Source organism: Vicugna pacos, chromosome 16, assembly GCF_048564905.1.
Source record: "Vicugna pacos chromosome 16, VicPac4, whole genome shotgun sequence".
NCBI classification, from domain to species: Eukaryota; Metazoa; Chordata; class Mammalia; order Artiodactyla; family Camelidae; genus Vicugna; species Vicugna pacos.
In genome coordinates, this window is record NC_133002.1 from 53,489,745 (window position 1) to 53,515,705 (window position 25,961).

A 25,961-nucleotide genomic window follows, 5' to 3' on the forward strand; every position below is an offset into this window, starting at 1 on the left:
AAAGACTCCAATGTGATTTTTATTCCTCTAGAGCCATATAAGATAGTTCATGATACTTGAGCAATCTTGAAATAAGTCAATACATTTAAAGATAGATTTAAAATTACCAGCATACTTAATAACATAATATTTAATATTATAACACAATAATAATTCTTTGTTACAGTCAAATGGTCTGAACAGTAAGAAAAATAATACAAAATAAACTTTTTCTTTTTTTGTTACACTAACAGATGCAGAAAAGGCACAAAATACTTGGGGGTGGTTTTCTGGGTACCCACTTTGGGGAACTTCCAAGGGAATCAAAATAAAAGGACAAATTAAAATTTGTTCCCAAGGGTATTTATTGGCATGTCCAATGTCCTGGTAGAAAACTAGAAATTAACCAGTAGCATGGGGAAAGCTAAGTAAATGCTTGAAGAGTTCAATTTAAATAAAAGTAAAGTAGAATGAACAAGTATCATTGGATGGATGTGTCAACAACTAAAAGGAGACAGCAGACAGGGATCTAAAAACCCAGCTTCAAATAACCGTAGCCCCTGATCTGATGAAGGTGATCTGGGCTGTGAGTATCCCTAGAGCTACAGGCCAGAAGCAAAAACAAATCCTCTCCAGAGGAAGGTCACTTCATCCAGAGCATCAAATAATCTCCATAATTACTCATAAGCAATTTGTATTACTCAGCCAAAAACAACCAAGCAGAAGAAAGAAAGCTAAGACCAAAAACCAACAGAAAAGACAGGCAACAGAAAGGGACCTAGAAGAGATGTAGATATTGGCACCACATGACAAGACTGCACAATAACTAAGCTGCCATGTTCACAAGAGAATGTTGGCAAAGCATGAAAAACCATATGAAAGAACCAAGTGGAATGATAAAAACTGGAAAAGAGAAGTGAAAAAGATTTCAATAGACAGTTTATCAGCAGATGAGAGCCAGCTAAAGAGGGTATTAGTAAATGGCAAGAAAAGTCAGAAGAAACCATCTAGACAAAATACAGAGACAAACGAAAAGTCAGAAGTCATCTAGATAAAACAAAAATGCGTAAAGGAAAACAGTAACAATACACAGAGAGAAAACAGACAAATTCACAATCATAATCGAAGATTATCTTTAATTTCTCCCTCTGAATAAATGATAAAAGCGATCCCACAAAAGCAAATCAGTAAACATACAGAAGATTTCAAAAACACAATTAGCCAACTTAACCTGATATGGAAACACTACATACAACTGTAGAATATATCTCTTGTACAAGTGCACACAGAACACGTACAAAACTGACCATATACTGGGTCATCAGATTTCAATAAATGTCAAAAGCCTAAAGTGAATCATAAGACTATGTTCTCTGACTGTTGAGGAATTAAGATAGAAATCTAAAACAAAAAGATAGATAAATCACCAAGTAGTTAAAAATCAAAACATATAATCTATGCATCAAAGAAAAAATTATAGTAGAAATTATAAATATTTAAAACTGAATAATAATGAAAACAATCTGTCAAGACTTGCACAGTGCAGCTAAAGCCATGCTTAGATGAAAATCTGTGTGTATGTGTACATACACACACACACACACACACACTTTTTCAGATTCTTTTCCATTATAGTTTATTACAAGATATTGAATACAGTTTCTGGGTTCAATCCCCAGTACCCCCATTAAACAAATAAACAAACTTACAATCAGCTGACTTTAAGTAAAGGTGATTACCCTCAATAATACTGGTTGAAACTCATCCAAGCAACTGAAAGCCTAGAGAGCAAAAACTTAGGTTTCTCAGAGAAGGAATTCTACCTCAAGACTACTGCATTTCCGGTCTGAGTTTCCAGCCTGCCCTATGAATTTTGGACTCAAGACTGAAACTTCAATTCTTGCTGGAGTTTCCAGGCTGCCAAGCTGCCCTACAGATTTCAGACTTGTCAAGCCTCACCATCAGATGAACCAATTCCTTAAAAATAATCTCCCCTCTTCTCTCCTGCCCCTCCCCTTCAGCCCTCTCACTCTCTGTATGTAAGTGTATATACATAATCTATCAATTCTGAAGCACGCTGGCTCACACGCTGCTGAACACCCCATAGTTCTCAGGACAGTTCCCCACAACAAAGAATTATCAGGCCCCAAATGTCAATAGGGCCAAGAATGAGAAACTGTTAGGATAAAAGAAAAAAGAAAGTAACTAAGATGTATACATGAGCATAATAATAAAATGAGAAAGGACACAGATTTGTTCAAATAACTGACTAATTTTCATCTTAATAGATACCACATTTTTCTTTTACTACCTCAATGTTGTTAGTTTTATTATGACTATTAATTACATATACAAAGTATCCCTAAAGGAAAGACAGAAAATTGTGGTAAAGGAGTTCAAGTTTCCCACAACCTATGCAAATTGTTTTTCCATTTGTACTTTAATACTATGGACTGAACACCAGGAAAGCTACTTACTTCTCAAAGCCTCCACATTTTCACCCTTCTTTCTGTACGTCTTTTGAATACCACTGATTCTGAAAAACACCATTTTCCATTTTAAGATTTTAAAGCAATTAGTAAGTGTGTGTTTCCATGTACATTTTTTATCAAAGCTTTCATATTTAGTATAAATAATAATAAAGTATCTTCTTATTAAAACAATAAACCAAAGAAACCTGACAGTAATAATAAATTTATTTACAAGAAAGAAGTATAGTATTCCTCTCCATTTTAAGTGTTATTCATTCATTCTTCATGATAAGCCAACTTCTAAAAAGAAACTGAAACATGTGACTCAAGCAATCTATCGAATTCTTTTCATTTAGACTCCTTTCTGTCTATAATTAATCAGATACTTGTTACATCAGTTAGGGGAGATTAAAAACCAAATGGTATTTTACCTCAGCACCCATTTCAAACTATCTCTAAATGTGAAGTGATTCTCTCATTCCATTTTAAATGTTTTACATAATCTTTAAAGGAATTAATGATTTTGGTCATCAGTTTAAAATTTAATCCTAAAAAGGCAGAGAACCAGCCCACTGGTTGCATCTTAAGTATCTAACTCTCCCTTGCTTTTTATACATTTCTCTTAAATTTAAAAAACATACATTATACTTCACTTTTTCTTTTACTTTTATTTCTTTTCTCTTTCTCATTATTTTTTAAATTTGGTTTTGACTGAACAAGTAAGAAATACTGAAGAATTTCTTTTGTTCAAAAAGTTAAGCTGATGTGACATAAGTTAATTATGACAATTTCTAAGGGTCTATGAAATTAAGAGGACAACTTAATATGTTGTACAACTTGGGCAACGTAGCCTGAATACAATTATAAAGTTAATATTTATTTTGTTTCAATTTATTTAATGGAGAAACTTTAAAATAGCTTAACTGTATAAATACTAGGTTTTATTACTTTTAAAAATTTCTATTGAACCATAAAATTTCAAACCTAGCAACCTTATTCTAAATGGTTACAAAGAAAATAAAAACTTAAAAAAGAATTAGCCTTTAATACTGTTTTTTAAAAATCATCAAATGTCACCAAATCTCTTAAGATACTATACTTATACACATTATTTAAAAGGTAGGATTTTAAAATATAAATAAATAAAATAAAATAAAGATAAGATTTAAATGCATCCATTCCATCAGCAGTTCTTATACCTAAACTGCCAAGATCGAATCATACCTTATGGCTTCTTTTCCTATAAACTCTGAAGAAACAGGCTCGATAATTTCACTAAAACTAATATTCCCATTAGCATTGCCCTCTGATAACTCCTTATAATTTCTTTTGCTTTTTGACCAATACGATGGCTTCAGAAAATATAAAGAGGATCTCCGTAAGCCAAATTCTCCTGAAAAATAAAAAAATACTAAGACAGCTTAACAAATTATTTCTGAAAATTAGTTTTTAAATCATAAAGGCAGTATATGACACCGATGACAATTCCGATCTAAAGTTTAGACATAGAGTACTTAATATTGTGTGAAAAATAAAAGTTTTACTGACAAATAACTCTAATCCATAAATAGATTCAGAGTTGCTGAGCATATATGGAACATACAGGTAAGTAAAGCACATTTTCTGCGCTAAAGGAACTTACATCTTTATGAGTACACGTACATAGCCAGTGGCTAAACCACAGCGTACAGCACAAGTCATGTCATGCACAGTGCTAATAAGAGTTCAGAAGAGAAGTTTATATCTGGGTATCCTGAAGGCTTGAATGAGTATCATCTCAGACAGTCTTTGAAAACAGGCAGCAGTCAGGAAAGTGGATACAGTTCACAGAGAAGACTTTATCACACAGCAACAGGACCCATATAGGAGACTTAGATCCAATAGAAGGTGACGGCTGCCCACACAGCATGTATACATTTTCCCCAAGAAACCAACACCCCCACATCTTCCTTAATATCTACCCCTCCTCTAGATGACCACATGTTTCGGGGGGATCTGATCTCAACTACACAGAGATTCTAGTCGATCTCATCAGTACCTAGCATGCTCTGGTGATTGCTATTGCTCCAGTCATAAGTATGTAACCAATCAGACAGAAGCAAAGGGCTTGGCTGGGAAAAAGGTTCACTCTCCCTCTCCCACTGGACGTGAACAAAGAAGCAGAACACCGTGTAGCCACAAGGAGAGCAAGTCTACCAGACTCTGAGACAGAAGTGGCAAAAACCTGGAGAAAGTGGGTCCCAGATGACACAGTTGAGCAAGTTAATCAACTCAGAGTCCATCTAGTCTCCGGACTTCCTTTTAATTAAAACAGCTGATTTCCTTCTTGTTTAAGACAATTAAAAAGGTCCTCTGTTACAAGTAGCTAAAAAAAAATCTGATTGATACACTGGAGATGTGTTTAAATAGATAAACAGGACCATATGAAAGAATGTAAAACACAGTAAGGAGGGGGAAATTGGTAGGAAGAGATTAAATGCATCACAGTATTGTGGAGGACATTCACAACGAGTTTCTATTTAATTCACCAGCATATGCCCAGCAAGGTTTCCGCGTATGTGATTAACTTAATTAAAGGGAATGGTGAAGTTCTTAGAGAGACTTGAGGCAGGTAATCAGATGAAGGCTACAGCAATGGTCTAGACTAGACCAGTCTAGTGCTGCCCAATATAACTTTCTGCAGCAATGGAGATGTTCTAATCTGTGCTGTTCAACATGGTGACTGCACCACGTGTGGCTACTGAGCACTTGGAACGTGGCTTCTGCTGCTGAGGAAATGAATTGTTAATTTATTTAAATCTAACTAATTTAAATTTTAAAAGCCATATGTGTCTCACCATATGTGCCTCACAGACTAAATTAATGAGGAACTCGAGGGGAAACGTAATGAGGGTGCTGCTTATTTAATAATACTTTGAATCTACACAAGTTTGTTGCAGATGCAGAATAAGAGTCAGGGGAATGGTAGGAGTTAACAAGATTACTCCATAGTTTTGGACCATAAAGGGTAAAATAACGAAACACGTCAGTCAAAAAGACTGACAGAGGATTGAGTTAAGAAGGTCAGTCAGGGGCTTAAGGTTTTCAGAACAAACTGATCCCTCTTCACTCCATCTCTTCACATTCACTAGCAGTTAAGGCACATGGTGCAAAATATACTTGTATAAAATTACACTAAAATCGAACAGTGAGTATCATTTAGGGTACTGTGGTTAGAAAAAAAGATTAAAATTAAGTTGACTTTATGTGTGCAAAATAACCTAAAAAACTCTTTAGAACAAAATCCAGTAACTACCTGCATACCTGGAATGACCTGATCAAGATAGACAGCCGAGAGGAGGTAGAACAGGCTGTTAAGTGCCAGCATGATGAGTGTAATAATCAGAGGGTACGGGCCTTCAGTCAGATTAGAAAATAAAGCACCTTCATTAAAATCTTCTAAATTCATGACCTGAAAAACAGAAACATCAACTTTATTACGTAAAAAAATGATAAAAATAAGCAAAAGCTAACACTTCTTAGAGTTACTTACTAGATCCAGAGTCAGTAAATTGGGCTGTTTAACAGGTTAAACAGTCTACCAAATTAGTAACATGAATTCATAAAGAAAGCAATCAAAACTTGACCGAAATAGGAGTTTATCACAACAATCCCTTCCAGTCATGTTTTTAATGCTATGCTTATAAAACTAATATGCACCTCCTCTTGGGGCATGTAATTCTAACACTATGCTTATCAAATGACATCAAGACGAACGTGAACAAAGAAGGGTTATGGCCCGCAGAGAATTCAAACAAATTAAGTATTAGAGGATAAAATTATGGTCAGCACCTTTTCAACTCTGACAAGGGAGAAGGTACTATAATTAGTTAACATAATTATTAAATTATTCATAGTATGTATATGTGACAGAGCAGAAAGAAAGGTACTATAGAGGTTGAGTCCTCATTTACTGCCATTAAGTGCACAAAGCATAATTATACTGCTCTGGATTTCTATCTCCTTACCTGTGAAATGAAGATGAATTAAATGACACTGAAAGTCCCTCCCACTCAGCAAAAACTTATGAATCTACAATTTCAACCTTCCTAAGTGAAGGGAGGGAGAATCAGTCGACCAAAACATGTAACAGCAGCTGTTAGATCTCAAATAATTAAAATAGGTTTAACTCAGTGTTCATAAACAATCTATCTTACGTCTCACAAATCAGAAGTCTATCTGGCTGACACGAATAATCTCTTCTATTAAGTAATTACCTTTTTCTTTACACATTAACCAAATTCATCTTTTAACATATAAAGCAGTTTCTTAATAAGAATTGTTCCCTTAGAACCTGACTGCCCTGTAAAGATTAATAAAAATCAAATTTATAAATCTAAATACTGTTTAAAATGAGAATCCCATGAATCCTGGACCTATAGAAACCACCAAGTCTATTTGCTTCACTCCTACATTCATGAAAAATTTGTTCTGCTTCACATAATCTGAGATAAACTCACAATAGGTCAAGAGCAATCTAGATTTCCTGATGCTGAAATCTATAACTTGTAACAAACTGAGTTACTGCAGTCAAACAGATTATTGAAATACACTAAAGCAAAAAGTGGAGAACTTATATAAAATGTACTGTAGCATTCACACACCATTCCTTTCTCCTATTGAAATTTTAAAGTAACTTTTTTGCAAACCAAAGGCAGTATTCATGGTATATAACACGCTGCATGGAAGTGGAGAGAAAATATTTAGTGAAAGTAAGATGAATGTATTACCTACCTGTGCAATACCAATCAAAAAAGTACACTGACAGAAGGGACTGAAAAGCCACACCAATGATTTGGGAAAACTTTCCATGAGGACTATCAAAAGGCCAACAAATCCAAAAGCCACAGTGACCAAAAATTCAACTATTCCCACATGTTTTGATTTTTTAAAAAGAGGTGTCAGCATTAAAGCAAAAAATACCTATAAAATATAAATATTAAGGTTAATACACTGTTCATATACACTGGTTTAAAAACAAAATTAAGTTTTGCTTGTGAAGGAGTAAGTTATTTTCATTAGAAAATTACATTCATTAGAATACAATTAATTTCTAAAGGCCATGGTAAGATATTTAATTTTCATACAAATAGTGCAATATATTAAAATTCTAAGCTGACAAATATTAAAAACTGCATTTCATCTATGTAACAGGCAAACATGATCACCTCAGCACTATAGGAACCATAAACAACCATGTGCTTCTGCAGTTAGATGTGTACAGATGAATAAAGCAATAAATCAATAAGCTTTTAAATACAGAACCCATCTCTTAAACTTTAATGTGTTGATAAGAAACAAAGCCGGTTACAATTATATAGAGAAGCATACCAATTATTTGTAAATTATCCTGTTAAAGAACAGTGGTGGTAGTCAAAATACTTAACAGTTACAGCACGGGCACGTAAGCCGATTAGAATGGAAACCGAGACTACTGAAAACATAGGCTGGCCATTAACAATCAGCATCCAACCAAAATACGCAATGAACGTCAAAGAGCTACACTTAAAAAGACACATCTTTACACAATATCACCCTACAACATAAATTAACTTGAAACAGTCAGGATTTCATAAAAACAAACAAACAAAAATGTCCAATACTGGACAGTCTTAATTACATACAATTATATGAAGATAGAAAAGACAAGCTCAGGGAACTGTAAGTGAAATACATCATACGAAAACAAGTTAGATTTAAACTTGAGCTTGTTTTGCATCTTTCCTAACAACATGGAGGTACAAGATGTATAAATACACAACTCAGTTATCAGTAACTTAGTAACAGGCTGTCCTTCACAGGAAATAGACTGTAAGTAACCCAAAAATTACGACTTTGCTATATTAATCAAGTATTTTGACAGTTCATCATTCCCACTTCAAGTTAAAATACTTACAGATGATAACCCATACAGGAAGAAAAGTAGAAATATCACCAAGCAGCTACTGTGAGGGAATAATGAAGAAGCTGTTGCAATGACTGCCATAAGAAGAGACATAAGAAAAAGCAAGCTTGTATACAGAAGAACCCAGGAAAGCCTAAAATGAGAACACAAACACATGTACGGTTAAATACATCGGTTTTAACAATTTAAAAAAAAACATTTTAAACAAAACTTCAGCTTTATTGCAGCCATTTTACTTTTAAAATTAAGTCAATCTATTCATTTCTGAAAATCAAAGCTCTCAGAAGTAAAAAAAAAAAATACAGCATTGGTTAAGTTGTATGTAGGTAAAAGTATAATCTGATAAAGAGATAAAATGGTGATTATCTTTCCAAGAGTCAAAAAAAAAAAGACTTTACAAATTTATAGAAATTAATTTAAATCTAGTACTCCCAAAAGTTCAATAATGCACAGCACTTCTGATTGTCTTAAAATACTAGTTTAATGACTGACAATTTTCTTTATGGTATATGCAACAATTAAGCCTCTGATGGTTTTTGTTACTTTAAACAATAAAGGCTACCTTGCTAGTCAAGAACATAATTACTACACATACACAATGTGAGATTAAGAAGATAAATAATGGATTCACTATGGGACTCAAAATTTCTCCTCACATCAGAGCTCAATGAAACTACTACAATCTTTAGTTTAATTTTGTTTTTATTTTTCAAGTTAGCAAATAATTTAATGTATGCTATCATAAAATCACTAAAATAGGGCCAAAAGATTTGTAAACAAAATTAAACCCATTGCTTTATGGAGGCAAAACTGAAGCACTAAGAAACAGATTTGCCTAAATTCTTCCAGCTATTATTTCCTCACAAAATACTTTAACAACTCAATATATATTAAAAATCAATCACTAGTAAAATGACAGGAGGAGAAAAAGGAGCAAAGAAGATATGTTACACAGAATGACCCCATTATGTAAAGTGTTATACTTAATTGCTGCATAGAGCTAAATGGAATAAAATGGACTATAACAACAACTCACATGCACAATATTCACTTTTCCTCCAGATCAAAATAAATGTTCTTGCTATATAGTGGAAAAGTAAGGAAAATGTATGCAGAATTATTCATAAAAATGCATACCTCTATGTATGTATATGCATGACTGGGACATTGCTTTGTGCACCAGAAATGGATACACTGTAACTGACTGTACTTCAATTAAAACCTTTTTTTTTTTTAAATGCATGCCTCTATAAAATTATCCTTGTATAAAAATGCTAATATGCTCATTTGTGAGAACTTTTTTCATTTGTTTCTCTAGGAATTATCTGTATATTTTTATCATAAAAAATTCACATAAATAACTTTTTCCAGGAGGGGAAAAAAGGCCATATGCTTCATACACAAACTTCAGTCATTTCAATTACATTTTTAATCATATGTATAGGCTATGATACTTGAGGAAGACTGTATCAGGCAATAAATTTCTAACTTTCCAAGATCTCTTATTTTCTATACACTGAAATACATGCAGCATGCCACATCAATTCAAACAAAATATGAAACAGAATTTAAACTTATAATATCAACATGATCTTTCCAAATCCCAGCACCTCCTTTATGTTAAAACAAGCCAATGAATTGCTGAAGCTTTGGGGTAAGTCTCAAACTCCAAGACAAAGGCCATCACTGTGAGAAAACAGAATCAGCAACTCATCGAGTCAGGTGAGTAACACATTACAACTGTGAAGATTTGTATATTCAATACAATTATTAATGCTGCCAAACAACAAAGTTTTAGTAACGTACCAAAAGGCAGTGTCATGAAGCCCCATTATCTTTAAAAATTCTTTTAACTTTTTCTCTTTTTCTGCTACGATATGAATTGCCAGAAAGTATCCAAAAGGTGAAAATGCTATAACCAGGTAAATTAAAATTACTCCTCGGGGAAAGGTATCTATTTCTATAACAGCAGTTTCTCCCATAATAACAGCTTTAGTTGACTCCAGCTCATTCCAAAAAGAAACATTGGTCTTCAACTGTAATTAGAAAATGTAAATACATTCAATTAATTTAGCTGATAGTAACTCCTAATAAAATGTGACAATTTATACCCCCAAATTTAATCAATAACCTAGTGCAAATATAATCCTCACAAAACTACGCACCTGAAATAGAGTGAATGACCCCACTATCATGATACAGCATAGAATATGGCTTTTATTCATTCTGAAAGCATGTCATTAAGTTTAAAGTCTGAAGTTAGGAAACATATACATTTTGATGAAACAGTTTGTCAGAGAAAATAAAACTGCACAATTATCATCTTAAGCTGACAAGTCTATGCATCTTAATAAAAATATGCATTTGTAAAATTGAGGAATTAAGGAATGAGTACTCGTATCATGAAAGAAGGATTCTCTTTTGAAAATGTTCTCTCAGGTAGTATGTCTCTCTATCGTTTTACAATCAATATGTGCAGCATGCAGAGTCAGAACAATAAAACTATTTTTGCCATATGATACACTTCTAGCTAACATCATGGTCAAGCTAACATGAGACCTGCTCTACCTGTTTATCCAGTGTGGTCTGGGCTGTGGATGGCTAAGGTCTTTGGACAAAACACGAACAAGTACCTTAGCACCATCAGTGTGATATACCCTGTATTCCACTGTTGTTACTTTAAACTGTGTTACTGAATATTGTATCTACAATACATTTACACCACGTTGTGAGGATTTATAAGAACCATTCTATATATACCATCTTATTTAGTTCTTACAGCAACCCTGTTAAGTAAGGTACTATTTTTGCAGTCATTTCACTACACAGCAGTCTAACAACTATAGAGATAGGTCTCCTGCCCGTTTCTATGAAAATGTGAAACACTGGAACAGGTCTAAGCATGTCTTTAGAATGGAACTGCAACATTAATACACAATCTTAGCGGTAGCACAGAATTAAAATACAGGACTGGGAGCCCAAACACAAGGTCTGAATTAGCTTTGCCACTAACTAACTGAGTTTTGGAAAGACACAATCTCCCTGTGCTTCAGCCGCATATGTAACAACAATAGGACCAGTCTAACAGGGGAGTTAAAGATTAAATGAGTTAATATTAGCATGTAAGTTAGTAACAATGTTTGGCAAATAAGTGATAAAGGTTGGTTAAACAAAATAAAATCTACCACTATGATTAAGATAATAAAGACATTCACTTTCCTTAAACTAAGTTATTCAAGGGGAAAACTCTCCAAATACAGATCTTTCATAAATATTATCTATGGTCAACACAGACGAAATAATATAATATATGGAATGCTGAATCACATATTAGAAACCATCAGATAAAAGTGGATTTCAAAACATTAAATAAGAAAATATGACTTCTTCCTTAGCTTTTTTCTTAAAGGAGTTGCATTAAGTTTTGTACTTTGTACATTTGACAGTAGTCAAATGAAATCCTATGGTAAAGACTTAAGGTGTGAATGCTAAAGTATGATTTGGACTTATTTTTCTTCCTTTATCATATTTACCTGTATAATGGCAGCATCTATGGACGCTTGTAAAACTGTGAACCCTGAGGACCAATACTGAGCGGCCTCACATGATTTTGAACAGCTAGCTATGGAAAAAAAGAAATATGAGACATAAGATTCTGCATATATGCAAGTGCTTTCTTTTAAAGACAGTATATGGAGAGTTAGTAAGTAATATAATTAATCAATCTCTATATATAGGATCAAAGAAAAGCAGCAATTGCCCTCCAAAGGCAAACAAAATCAGTAACATTCCTGACTGTTTTCCTGAAATTTTTTAAAGTAAAGAGTTACATGTGTTAGGATACTGGATGATAAATAAACATAAATGGAAAGAAAAAAATTAACAGTAAACATAGTTATTTAAAACAAATCACCTTTCTGTGTCGAGGTGTAAGTCATTCTACAATAACTTATCAGCTTTAAAGGTACAAGGACAAGTCCAGGTTAAGAGCACAGAAAAAAAGAAAAATGCTCTAAGAGCTTTCTGGAATCAAGTCACAAATACTTCACACAGTAACTTAAACATTGTTCAGTAAATGTTTGTGGTTGGTATTTATCTTTTCAGAGGTTTAGGCATTGAAGACTGTTTTCCATGTTTCAAACATAAAACTGATAAAGTTTACTGGTGGAAGACCTTGAGATCTTGAAGACAGGTATCACCCCATATATATGAAAACAATTATATGGAGAAAAGAAACTTAGAAACAGACTTAGAAAGTCATGTAATTCAAGAAAAATTTTTGTTTTGTTATTGTAATCAATGCATACAAATGTACTAAAATTAAAGTGGATATTAAATAAATTATACTTATATTTATAGATGCAGATAGATATACCTAAGTATTTTTCTGTTATACTTGAGTTTTCTTATTTGAAAAACTGTAGTTAAAAATGCCAATGTTGGACCCCATAAAATTTTGCATATGAACAGAGAACAGCAAAAATATGCATTTAACTGATTTTCAATGATTATTTAGCACTATTTACCTCTTGAATCCATATAAACAGATGATACTGGAATTGTATCAGGAAAAAAACGGAGTTCATAGGACATGGAGTCTTTAAAAACCACACCAACAAATTCACTGGACTGAGAAAGACTGGATGCTACCAATTCTCCTTCATTTGCATATTCTTTAGTATGTATGACTATAAAATATCATAACAATATAGTTAACTCACAAATTTAAATATTTATTATAATCAATAGACCAAATTTACCATTATATTTGATGAATGTAATATTTTATAAGCACTTTTGTTTGATGCTGTTACGTCTTAGAAAATGAATACGGCTCTTCTGAAAAAAACTAAACAGTAATGAATATTAAAATAGTGCAATTTTACAAACATAATTTCTTAGGTATCATTTCATTATATAAATTATGTGTCAATACAACACATAAGTTATTAATAAGATAAAATAGAGTATATACTTCATATGCAATATATGTAGTTCACTTAACTATCTCAAAGTAAAATCATACAAATAACTCGTTGATAAATGAATAGATATTTTACTTTCAAATATTTCTTCTTATGAAGAAAATTCCATAATCCTCCTCAGAAACTAAATATGTATTTTAGTAACTATGACACAACTCTTCTTTGAATAAAGATTTCCATTTAAACCCAATATTGTTTGCTCCTCTCTTAGAAAATATATGGAGAAAATACTGTCATCATCATTCAGCTCCTCTCACATCAATCATCTTAATTTTTAAACATTTTCTTTAAGGAGTATTTACAAGCAGAAGCTTCAGAAGATGTGATGAAATGGAAAAAAACATAGGGTTAGTACTTAACTTTATTATTTATTAGCTGTGTGAGAACAAGTAAGCAATTTAATTCTCTGAACGTTAGCATCCTCATCACAATATCTGGATGATCTCACTCTGTCAGGTGTAGTTACAGACAGGAAAATGCTCTGTAAATTGTAAAGCTTTACTTAAATCTTAACTATCAGGATTTTCCAGACCCTTAAGGAGTACATGGAACTCCAAGATTGATCAGAAGAAGGAGTCATGTTACCACGTGTGTATGTATGTATATCCCACTTTCAGACAGTTCTGCTGTTAGTAAGATAAAACTTTAAAAAATCTACATATATTTCTGCTGTTTGGCATCTAAGTTAATACACACCGACTTGGATTTCTTTGGTGCATATACTTTTCTCCTGCTCAGAATGACCAATGAGTTTCATACTCAACATTTCTGATGAGTTGTTTCAGCTGACGTGCTAAATTCTTATGGCTACCCATGCTGCTTGTGCTTAATGTGGTAAGCCAACAAATACATACCAATGAGATCAAAATATTAAATAGTAATAAGGCAGAAAGAAACCAATGGGGAAAGAGTTATTTAGCTCCTCATTGTATAAACATCTTTTATTCAGTGACACAGTATCCAGAGTGATTACAACTATCCTATATGACAGAAAATAATGTTAATCTATTATTTTCTACAATTGAGCATCTCATTCAATCAATCATCACTGTATAAGCATTACTCCAGTTTTTGCCTTAAATTTTCTCATAGCCACTTTAGGGTCATTCATACCTCAGTCATTGCTTACACCGTCTTCTAGTCCATTTCTCTGTGAGAAGTACAAACTGAGAAAAATGGACGTAGGTACACAGCCACAGTCATGGTCTCCAAAGCTAAGTACTCCTCCAGGCTACACTACATATCTCTATAAATCTGAGAAGATTACTGCTTTATAATCTTTGCCATGTATTTCTAGCTTTTTAATTGTTATATGAGTCAGAATCAAAATGAAATATTCCTTCATATCTTTCGTCTTATACAAATAGACTTATTTTATAAATGGTCTATGAATCAAATACAACATATTAAAACATAAAATATGCTTCCTATTACCAAGAATATAAAGCTTCACAAGAAACATAAGGCAGCAAAATTAAGTGATTTCAATATTTTTATAAAAATGTATTTTGGTGAAGGGCCATGTATCTAAATGCTGAGAATGGTATTTATTCAACAAAGCAAGCAGAAAAACACTGAAGAGGCTTTCAGCTTTCAAAGAGAATGCGTATATAAGCTCACAATACCATCAGGAAGGTGGTCAGTGGAAACCTTTTCCATGATGTTTCTTGTAATATTAGTCACTGGAGTATATCCAAGAATTACGTTAGAGAGAATAGATTTGTCCATAGGGTTAAGTTCCATATCAGGCACTTCTTCGTATTTCTTATTTGGATGCATCATGCTAATTAATATTAACCAAAATAAAAAAAATAGTGGAAAAAGAATCTCCTATAAATAAGGGAAACAAACAAGATGATTATAAAGTATAACAATGGCAGCAAAAAATCATAAAGAGTTCTATGCAATAATATAACTAATACTAAGAAAAAACATGAAGAATTTGGGTTTCCTTTCTTAAGTACAAAAAATAAAAGCAATTCTATCCTAAAAAAATACGGTGTTAAGCATCTCACCTAACCCAACAGCACATCACTTTTCCTGTACGTTCAGTTTTATTGAAATACTTTAAATTCAAGTCACCGTAATAAATTTAAATGATATAAAAGCTAATATTTCAACCTCTCAGGTTGCTCATGTAAAATACAGTAATAAATTTACTCACATATGACTTTATTTAAAGTAACCTACCAAACACCTGTAATAGGGATCACCATAAAAATGTCTTTATTCAAGTCTGAATTAGAACTCATGTTTTAATTATACCTAAATTTCTACTACTAAAACTATACTCAGTTAAATTCAATAGTCAACTTTAATAGAGAGGAACTGTTTACTGTTTCACCTTGCCGTTTTGCTTGCTTCAGGAGATCAAAGGTATCTCTCCATCCCTTAACATCATCATTAACTGGTTAGCTAGAGTTCTTACTTTCTTTTACCTTTTAAAGTAACGTATGCTTGTGGGAACAAATACGTGACATAATTTTAGTCATCCTGGGCAATTCAATCCAGAGTCCAAAAGCTGGAAGGTCATGGAGACATGCGGGATCATGTTCCATAAAGTTATTTGTAGAATTTATTTTTCATTTCATAAAACTTGGGAAATGCATGTCTCAGGGTTTAAAATTAAGTACTGATATTAGAAGTTAATTAAATTTAGAAATCATTACTAAATTTTTTTAACATTTTGAAAACATCAGGTAATTTAGGTATTTTTCTGAGGCTTACACAAGTTTTTACTTTCACAAGCAAATTAATGGGATCCAAAAATATAAAAATATAACAAAAAAGCATTCAGAAAAAAAATCATCTCTTAAAGATGAAACATATTAATGCAAAATAAACTGCAATATGGCAAAACAGTCATTTAACTTACCTGAACACTACTTTTTTTAGTCCTGCATTTAACTAGGTAATTCTTAAGCAGGAGTGTTCTGGTCTGTCTCCAAACTCCAACTTCCCTAATTGCAGTAGTAGCCATGTTTTCGGATTTGTCTATTACATAAGGGAAGTTAAAAAAAAAAATGTAACCACACAGTCAAGCACATGACATTTTTAATGTCGAAAACAGACAGACAGACAGACAGATGTTTCAGTCTCAGTTTAGATGGAGTTAAGCATACTCCAGGCTGTCCCTCCTACCTGGACAGAATGCATGGAACAGCAATTTGAAGATTCTGAAAAGTAAATAGTAGCATGTGAAACAAGGGGGAACCAGAATCCCAAATACCACCACCAACCAACAGTGAGCTTAATGCTTTTTCTTTTCCAGTATCCTCTATACTGAATGCTCTGGAAGTAGGCACTGGGGCACAGAGAGAGCTCTAGAAGACACTCTAGCTCGGGCCTGGTCTTCTTCTCAAGGAGAATAGGGAAATACTCAATCTTTTCTTCGTGCTCTTGTCCCCAAGCAATCCCGTGATAGCAGTGTCAGACTATAGCAATGAAAGCTTAATGCTGCCAAACTCTGAGGCAGAGGAGCCTTTCTCTCTTTTAAGTGGATCTCTGGTTCCAAGAGGGTGGGGACATATCCCACTGCTTTCTGCTCTACTTGCTGACACAGGGCCCTGAATGCAGTGGGTGCAGTTGCAGAAGTGTGTGACCTAATGGGGCGACTAGAGGAAGATGGAAAAGAGGAATCATAGGGAATCGAAAAGTAGCAGGAAGAGCAAATAAAAAGGGGAGCTCAGGAAAGCAACATAATCAAGTCATTTATTAACTCCCGGACTAACCCCCACGCTGGGTATCCATAGATCTAATCCTATTCCATGTACCAAAGACTTGAGGAACTGAACTAACAGACAGACCACCACCCAGATCCAGACTGGTCACTGGGTGGCACACAAAGGACAGATCCAAACTGCACTGCAAGCGCTTCTGAAAACTAAACTGAAATTAGAGCCACAGCTCAAAGAATGTGGGTGGAAACCTAAGACCTGAACCTAACCAGGTTAACAGTGCACTAAAAGAAGACATCAATCCTCTCTGTAGGAGTAAAACAAAAATTGGTCTCATACAATCCAAAATTACTCCGTTAAAGAAGCACGTGGAAAATTTCAATTCTATTAAGAAAAGAACATCAACAGATGCCAATGCCTAGGTGACACAGATTTTGAAATTATCTGACAAAAACTTTAAAGAAGCTATTTAAAATGTGCTCCAGCAAACAATGGCAAGCACTCATGAAAACAATGAAAGATCAAGTGTCAGCAAAGAAACAAGACATAAAGTAGCACCAAATAGTAATTTTAGAACAGAAAGACACAGTAACAAATAAATAAAACCCATAGAATGGGCTCAAAAGCAGGATGGAGGTAATAGGAAAAGAGTCAGTAAACTTGAAAGATCAGTAGGAGCTATTCAATCTGAACAGAGAGAAAAAAAGTTTTTTTTTTAACAACTAACAGTGCCTCAGAGAACTCTGAGGCAATAACAAAAGGTCTAATGTTCAAATTATTAGTCCCAGAAAGAGAGAAGTGTTAAGTGGAGGAAAAATATTTAAAGAATTAATGGCTGGAAACTTTGCAAATTTGTCCAGAGATGAAAAACCTAAGAGTTTCAGGAAGCTTGATGGAAACCCAAACAGGATAAATCGAAGGAAATCCACACTCACACACATCATAATCAAACTGCTAAAAATTAAAAGCAGTGAAAAATCTTGAAAGCAGTCAGAGAATAACTGTGCATTACCTACAGGGGAATAATGATCTGTCTGAGAGCAAATTTCTCATGAGAAACCGCGTGGCTAAGCTGGAATGCTCACACCCTGCTGGTGGGACTGCGAAACGGCTCAGCTGCTGAGAAAACAGTTTGGCAGTTCCTTGGAAAGCTAATAATAGAATTACCATATGATCCAACTACCCCACTTCTGGGTATATACCCAAAAGAACTGCAAACAGGGGCTCAAACAAGTGCACATTCATGCAGGCTCACAGCAGCATTGTTCATAACTGCCAAGACACAAAAACAGCCCAAATGTCTATGAGCAGACGAGTGGATAAACAAATTGTGGTATATGCACGTAATAATACTATTGAGCCATGAAGAGGAATGAAGTACCCACAAACGATACAAAGTGGATGAACCTCCCAAACACTATGTTCAGTGAAAGAAGCCAGACACAACAGGTCAAATATTATGTTTCCAACCATATAAAATTTCCAGAATATATAAATCCACAGAAGTGGAATGCAGGCTGGAGACTGCCAGAGGCTGGGGAGAGAGGAAATAGAGGAGAAAGTACTTAATGAGTAAGGGGCTTTTACTCTGGAGTGATGGGAACAGATTTCACCTCAATATTTTGCTTTTGAACTGTATGATCTAAATCACTGCATCACAGGTCCGGTGTCCCACCAGGGTAAGTTTACTCTCGGGGGGTCCCTGGAACCCCTTCTGAGAGTGGACCTCTGTTGGAGCTATCTCAGTTCTTCAAAGAGGTTATATGAAAGCAGAAATCAAAGTAGCCAGTCTCAGCTGTATTCTCCGTGGTCCCTATTCCAATTTGCTTACCCCCATAACCCAGACTCCTTGCATACCAAAAGGTATTGAGAGCTTGGAGGAGACACCAAAAAAGGTCCCGCTAAGCCTTCTTCCAGAGCAATCTGTGTTGTCTTGTTTTATAGAAACCTATTTGATGGGAGCCACTAGTGTGGCTCCCCTCCAAAACAAGAACCATCCTTTCCAAGTCGGCTGACCGTCTCCACCTAGATAAAAAGCAGGCAACTTTTTAAATGTAGCTTTTCTTACCCTCAAAAAGTAAACATAGATAACTAAAGTTCGAGTCAAATAAACATCCTCTTCACATGCACAGAAGAAAGACAAGAGAGATGTATTTTGAATTTTACAATGGCAGAATAAACAACTTTTATTTTCTTTGTGCTTTTTTTCTATATTCTCAAATTTCCCACCAATATGTGTTCCTTATATAGTGGGGGGGGAGGAGCAATTATACAATGAGACATACTGTAAAAATATTAAACAAGTAAATTAAAAACAGCAAAAGTAAAGCTGTCAAGAAATGAGGATACATTAAAAATAAATTCTTCCAACAGCCTCATTAACGTTACGTCAGATTTTGTACAGAATCGGTAATCATCTTTAGGCCGATGGAAGAAAGGAAGAAGGAGGGAGGGAGGGAGGGAGATCAGATTAACTACAAAACAAACATAGAAACACTAACCAATACAACAGCAAGAACATTCTCAAGCTATCTGCCAGAACACATTGATTTAGTGGGCGCCAATGAATTATTCATTCAAATTGAATGCTGCATGCTTAATTCCTCATTTTCAGAAAACAGGCCCCTTATAAAGTAGCTGATGAACTCACAGTATTTTCCTTCTTTTGAGAACTGCTCCCTGAACTCAAGGTTGAGTCCTCAATAGCCTTGGCTGAAGTCCAGGAACCTCTGCAGCAACCCCACTCCTAGTCAGAGCTTTTTAAGGCAGAACTCACCCCTGCACCGCCACTCACCCGTCATCCCCACGGACACACAAACCCCTACCGTCGCCACCACTACCTCTGAGCTGCTATCAATTCAATTTTCTCCTGGCAGTTTGGAATTTTTTAACTAAGAGACCCAGAACCTGGGAGTCATGGAACCAGCTACATTCATGGAAACATTTAAGAAAATTCATATATTCTTGGGACTAAGCTTTCCCGTAAGATTTGGTACCTACCGTGCTGAAAGCTTGATTTTTCTTCCTTGGAATATGCGAAATGCCCTTGTGCACCCAATATATTTTATTTCCACTTCAGCAAGCAGGAATCAGATTCTGTTTCTTGCAATCAAAGGCACTCAACCAATGTAACAGCATAATGTGCTCTTAACTCCATGTTTATAATACTTATAAGGACAACAGTAATTTTCAAAGTGAAGCATGGCAGGAACAAAGAGAAATGCTTACAACTTACCTGCCTCCACTCTCTACTAAATATAGAATTTCACTGATACTAAAGGGAATGAGTGTGTAGGAGCAGAAAAAAAGTTGAGAACCACTTTAAAGTTTCTAAAATAGTTTTAAAGTAACAGTAACAGGGAAATGTTTCTGCAGAAGACAACATACAATGACTAAGCAAAGAAGTCACTTCAGTGTCCACTCAGCCTCAGACTTGTCCGTTCTTCCAAAGCACAAAGACCCTTCATGAGCGAAAGGTGCTTTCATGCTGTTTTCCTCTTGCCCCTGACCTCTCTCTATTCTAGGTAAATTGTTCTTTGTCATCATTTTACCTTAGCCAAAAACGTCCTTCGCCACTTTGCGCCCAGGGCTCTCAGGGAGCACTTTCTACACATTGGCTGGAGACTCTCCTCAAACTGAGGTTGAGGTGATCTACCCCTGTCATCCCTCTCCTCCTTTAAAAAACAATCAAAATCAATGCAAACAGAAACTGAGTGAACAGTTTACTCAGTATTCATAAAAAGGAGATAACCACATCTGCATTTTATTTTGATACTTTAAAAAGATTTCTATCTGGAATGAAAATAACACCTCATTAAGAGGAGCTGACCTGTCAAGTGAAATTCCAATCTTAGCTCTTCACCTACTTCAGTCTGGAGTAGTGGTGGGTGTGTACTTTTATTTGAAGACGCAGTGCCAACCCTTCGTGACTTCCAGCAGCCTGGCACTATTCTCCCTGCCCCCAACACACACACTCAAAGGGAACGGTCTACAGTAAACCCAATCAGCATCTTCAAACATGTTAAAAGAAAATGGGATCGGTCAACATTTATGGAAACGCCGTATCATGAAGGAGAGGCACCAAAATCAACAAAGATGGGAACCACGAGCTCCTGAGTGTAGAGTGGTTAAGGGGCTGACCTCTGGAGCCAAATCAACTAAACAAGAATCCTGCCTCGCAACGTACCGGCTTGGAGACCTTGGGCAAGTTACTTAACTTTTCTGTGCTCATCTGTAAATGGAGTAATGACAGTACTCACATCTTTGGGCTGTTAGAATGACCAAAAGAATAAACACATATAAAGCTGAAAATGGAGCCTGGTACCTGACAGGTAATTATACCTGTTGATCAGCACTGTCTATAAAAGCAGTATAATGAATATTCTCAAAGGGACATCAGAGAATTTCATATTCATGAAAGCAATTAAGAGAATACTGCTGGAGGACTTGGAAATGAAGCCGACAAATGGAAATAAAATTCTCACTAGAGAGGGTGAAAGGCATCTGAAGGCAAGTTACTGAGTTAGAATGAAGACTGAGTCAAGGAAATTCCCCAGAATGGATGGCAAAAGGACAAAGAGAAGAAAATGATGAATGGAAAATATGAAATCTGTAATGAAACATGCAGATGAATCAGTATTATGAGTGACCTGAACAAACTGTTTCTAATATTCATAAGTTCTAGTCTAATCATGTGAAAACTGTTAAATTTCAATAACTTTGAAATTCTATCTATCAAGTTATTAAAACAAAACATCTTAAAGAAAACTCAACTGACAGCTTGTTTTCTTCAAGACATGAAACACCTGATTTGGCTGTTTGACAAATAAAGTGAAGCATTCCCTTGACACTGATTCTTCATTAACATTTAGTTTAATGTTCATCTAAACAGTAACTTCAAAGCTGTAATCAGGTTTTCGTTAACTGACACTGTGAATCCTCTGCACCCACACCCCACAGTGTCTAAGCGGGTGCAATCTGAAAAGGGTTATGGGGAATGAATTAAGTGAGGACCGCTCTGCATAATAATAGGAAGGACTAACTCTACTGTAAAAGATTCTTTGCAAACTGCAGGAGCTTAGGAAAATATTGTGCTGCTTCTTCAAGTGTTGAGACCACACTGTCTCTGGCGAGAAGACAGAAGATAAAAGAAAAGAATAACTCATACCGGTAAGGTGATCACAAAGTCCCCTCCGCTCACCCCCACCCACCGCTGTCTTGCAGGGTTTGGAAGGGGGAAACAGATGGAGGATGGATGTGAGAAGACAGCACTTTCTACACTGAAGAACTCGGCCAAAGACAAAGATAATGAGACTGTCTGAGCTGAGACCAACCCCTAAGGGTAGGGTAACGAGGCTTACTGGAAGAAAGGTGGGGCTGCTCCCCTCTGCAGAGGTGACATGAAAGGAGTTCTTCTGACGGAAGTGTAGAGCTGAAAACAGGACCACAAAGATAGAAATGAGGTATGGCCAGCAAGGCGACATCTGTAAAGAGTTTAACTTGTCCTGTGCCTTTTCCTGAACCATAAGAAAACCCACATTTAGCACAGACCTCTAAATTTCCTCTTTCTATACTAGACTTCCCTTAATTATCCCAAACCTTGGAGCCTTATGTGGCGGCATCCAAAAGGGTAAAAGGAAAAGGCAGTAAAGGATGCCCGGCCTGTCTCACATTTAACATTGGCTGTGCCAGTATCGAGGAGTTCACTCACTCGTGGTAGAGCTCACACAGGCGCTGGAAATGCAGAGGACCATACAACACTGAAAAGAAAGCAGCTTTCTGAGTAAACAACATATGGAAGACCTTCTCTTTTGCAACGTATATTAGATGATCCTTGAAAGCAGAAGTTAACAACTGAAGTACAATAAAACTCCTACTGGCATATTTTTTAACAAATTGTACATTTTGGAAAACCTGTAATACTTGATAAAGTTCCAACTCAAAGTCTTATCAATGCAGTACCTTTATGACTCTTTAACCAAGCCAACTCTTAACTGCTAAAGAACTATGACACAGAAATAAGGGTACAAAACTATATTTAAACCTCTTTTAAAGTCACTGTCCATTGCTCCACAGCATGCTGGGGAATAAGTTACATTTGTTATAGAGATTTAAATAATGATGAGATATGTTTTAAACACCTAATATCACTAAAGGAATAATCATCTATTTAAGTTTCTTTTGGAGGATGGAGAGAATGAAAAGTGCCCAATGAACTGAGAAGGCATCTTGAAACCGAAAAGCGAACTGAGGCAAAAGAGGCTCTTGATGACTCTAAAGACAGGCTGGAAAGTGGGTGTGAAATACCTATGCAAAGTTAGATTAGACACCTGTATTTTGTGTACTCATATTTCCCTGTCTGTGCTTTTCATACCTAAGAATAACTGTTTTAATTGCCTGGCAATCACATATTTCACTAATCCATTCACTCTCCTAATCCCAAACCTCCAAAGCTTCCACTCACAGCATCACCATCAGATCATATATAAGCTTGATTCCTACTTCACTGAGAAAACTGAAGCCATGAGAAGACACTTCCAAAATGCCCCACCATCCCTTCTATCCACCTACCTACAGCTAAGCCTGCAGTAACATTTAGACCTTTTAACAATGTGCCATTTCAGCCTAAACTGAAGACTCTTTCTCCATCAGAACTCTAAGCGATAAAAGCTTAAATGGAATCTGGCATTGACGACACCTTAAAGATTTATTTTTTGGAAGAAGAGGTTAAGAACGTATTTGGCAAGTGATGTGAAAGAAACTCCTCCACTGCTACATCACTGGCTTCACAACTAATAAAAGCACTATTAAAATCAAGACTTTTAACTTACTAGGGGATAAACTATAAATGTTCTCTTCTCTAGTGTTTAAAAATCTGCTGAAGGTAGTGTAATAATAAAACAAAATAATAATCATCAATATGATTTAACCTAAATTTTTATGACAGTATTTCTCACTGAATGGGAAAATAATGCAATAATACCCATGTGACAAGTTATCCAATACCTTTTCTCAAATATAACAGGTTCCTAAACACTTATGCTTAAAATTATTTTAACCCAATTAATTCACACACTAGAAAAAATTACGATTTATGAGAAAACTACAAAATTCTTTTATAAAATCATCCTCTCAAACTCAAGGTCAGAGATTATAAATTGTATTCATTTTGGTACCCGAGGAACATAGTTTAGTATCTGGAAAACAAAACACACTCGAAGAAACCTGCAATGTATCAATAAATTTGCTTTTACCCTAAATATAAGATTTCCCTACACTAAATCTTGTTTGAAGGAAAATACTCACACAGCACATATTCAAGGATTAACGCCTTATTAGTTTACTTTTAACCCATACACCCCAGAAGCTCTAACTGCTCTAATAATGTTCTGTTGTATAGAGTCTTCCCTGAAAATGCGTAATTTCACTATCTGGGAAGAAACAAAATATAGTGGATAAAGCACCAGGATTTAGAGTCTGGCATCCCTGGGTTGGACTCTCAGCTCTACCTTGTTCCTAGTTGGGACCTTCATATATGACTTAACCTCACTGCCCAACTAGAATAAAACCCCTCCAACTTCAACAGGATGCTGTCAGGATTAAATGAGATAAAACTGAGCCTGGCTCATGGTTGGGAGTCCAATATATGCTCTTTTTCTCCCCTTCTGTTCCTTCAGCGCGTCCTCGATAGAAAGTAAACGTGATTATCTTTATTTTTTTCAGACTTACTTATTTAAAAATGTCTATTTAGCCATAGAACCATAGAAGAAACCCTTCTTCACCTATTATCGCCTTAAACAGAGATCGATGCTTCCATCCTACCTAGCTTTCGCATCTGCTGAAATATTTTCACGCTTAGAGCTTTTCTTGACGTTTTAGGCATCAGAGCATTTCCCCCCAAATCGTGTCACGAGCTCTGCGCATTTTCATCTCTCCCAAACTCCTTTTAACTAACACGCAGGGTAATGATGACCAGCACGAAGCCCCCAAGGAATAACCCGTGCTAATGAGCCAGCCGTTCAGAGGGAAATTTACTTCTACAACGTTTTCTCCCTCTCTAACGACGCCCTGATGAGGGAAACGACCCCGTCCAACCCAAGGCAGCCCGGCCGTGGTCCCGCGGCCGGACGCCCCTCGGCGCCCCGGGCATCCACACACCAACACCCTGAGACGGGCCAACAGCATCCGCGACAGGACACGCCGCCAACCGCGCTTCCTCCGACCTCGGGGACCTTGTCCTGCCCCAACCTGGTCGCCAGTTTGGCCCCGTTCCGAATCCCGCTGCACCCCACACCCCGACCCCGGACCGCTCCTGCTGCCCCTCTTTCGCCGGCCCCTCGGCGGGCCCCGCCGGCCTCCCCTGCTCGACCCCTCACTCCCGCAGCGGTGGCAGCACCCCGGCGAGCCTCAAACGCCGCAGCCCTCGGTGCCCTCCCCACCTCAGGGCCGGAGCCGCAGCGCCGTCAGGCCGAGACGCTCAGAGCCTGTGGGGACCACGCGCATGACGGAGCTCGGAAATGTGTACGGGAGCGCGGCCGAGTGCGCGCGCCCCCGGCGCCGCGGGCCGGCAGTGCGCCCGCGAGGGGAGGGCGCGGCGCCGGAAGCGACGCTCCGCCCCCTGCCGGACGCACCTGAGGGCGGGGCTCCCAGGGTACGGAATCCGCGGACGCGCGCGCTCTCGCCGCTCGGCCCCGCGCGGACGCGGGGAGTGCCCCTGGGGGCGGGGCTCTGAGGGGGCGGGGCGAGCGGGGCGCGGTCCCGTGGGCGTGCTTGGCCCTGGAGCCCTGGGAGCGTGGGTTTGTGGCTCAGACCCAGGGCGCTCTGCGGCTTGGGCCTCCTCCTCGCCACGCTTCCAGCCTCGAGGCAAAAGAGAAAACAAGGGGCTTGAAGTCAGGGACTCGGATTT

General features: G+C 36.5%; 1 protein-coding gene across 3 annotated transcripts in view; it reads right to left on the minus strand.

Annotated features, from left to right (window-relative positions):
* ABCA5 (ATP binding cassette subfamily A member 5) overlaps nt 1-25,618 on the minus strand; it is a 60,287-nt gene extending 34,669 nt beyond the window's left edge. For 2 of the 3 annotated variants that reach the window (XM_072939482.1, XM_072939481.1), the window contains exons 1-11: nt 25,495-25,618; nt 16,255-16,373; nt 15,005-15,209; nt 12,921-13,082; nt 11,928-12,016; nt 10,201-10,430; nt 8,386-8,527; nt 7,224-7,412; nt 5,754-5,901; nt 3,675-3,843; nt 2,457-2,515 (exon numbers count right to left, since the gene is read on the minus strand). In XM_072939482.1, coding sequence (XP_072795583.1) covers nt 2,457-2,515; nt 3,675-3,843; nt 5,754-5,901; nt 7,224-7,412; nt 8,386-8,527; nt 10,201-10,430; nt 11,928-12,016; nt 12,921-13,082; nt 15,005-15,209; nt 16,255-16,359 — 1,498 coding nt within the window. In that variant the 5' untranslated portion in view covers nt 16,360-16,373; nt 25,495-25,618. Of the gene's footprint in view, nt 1-2,456; nt 2,516-3,674; nt 3,844-5,753; nt 5,902-7,223; nt 7,413-8,385; nt 8,528-10,200; nt 10,431-11,927; nt 12,017-12,920; nt 13,083-15,004; nt 15,210-16,254; nt 16,374-16,520; nt 16,557-25,494 lie in introns of those variants that run through there. The other variant, XM_006199344.4, reaches the window with a different exon arrangement.
* Nucleotides 25,619-25,961: the final 343 nt, after the last annotated feature.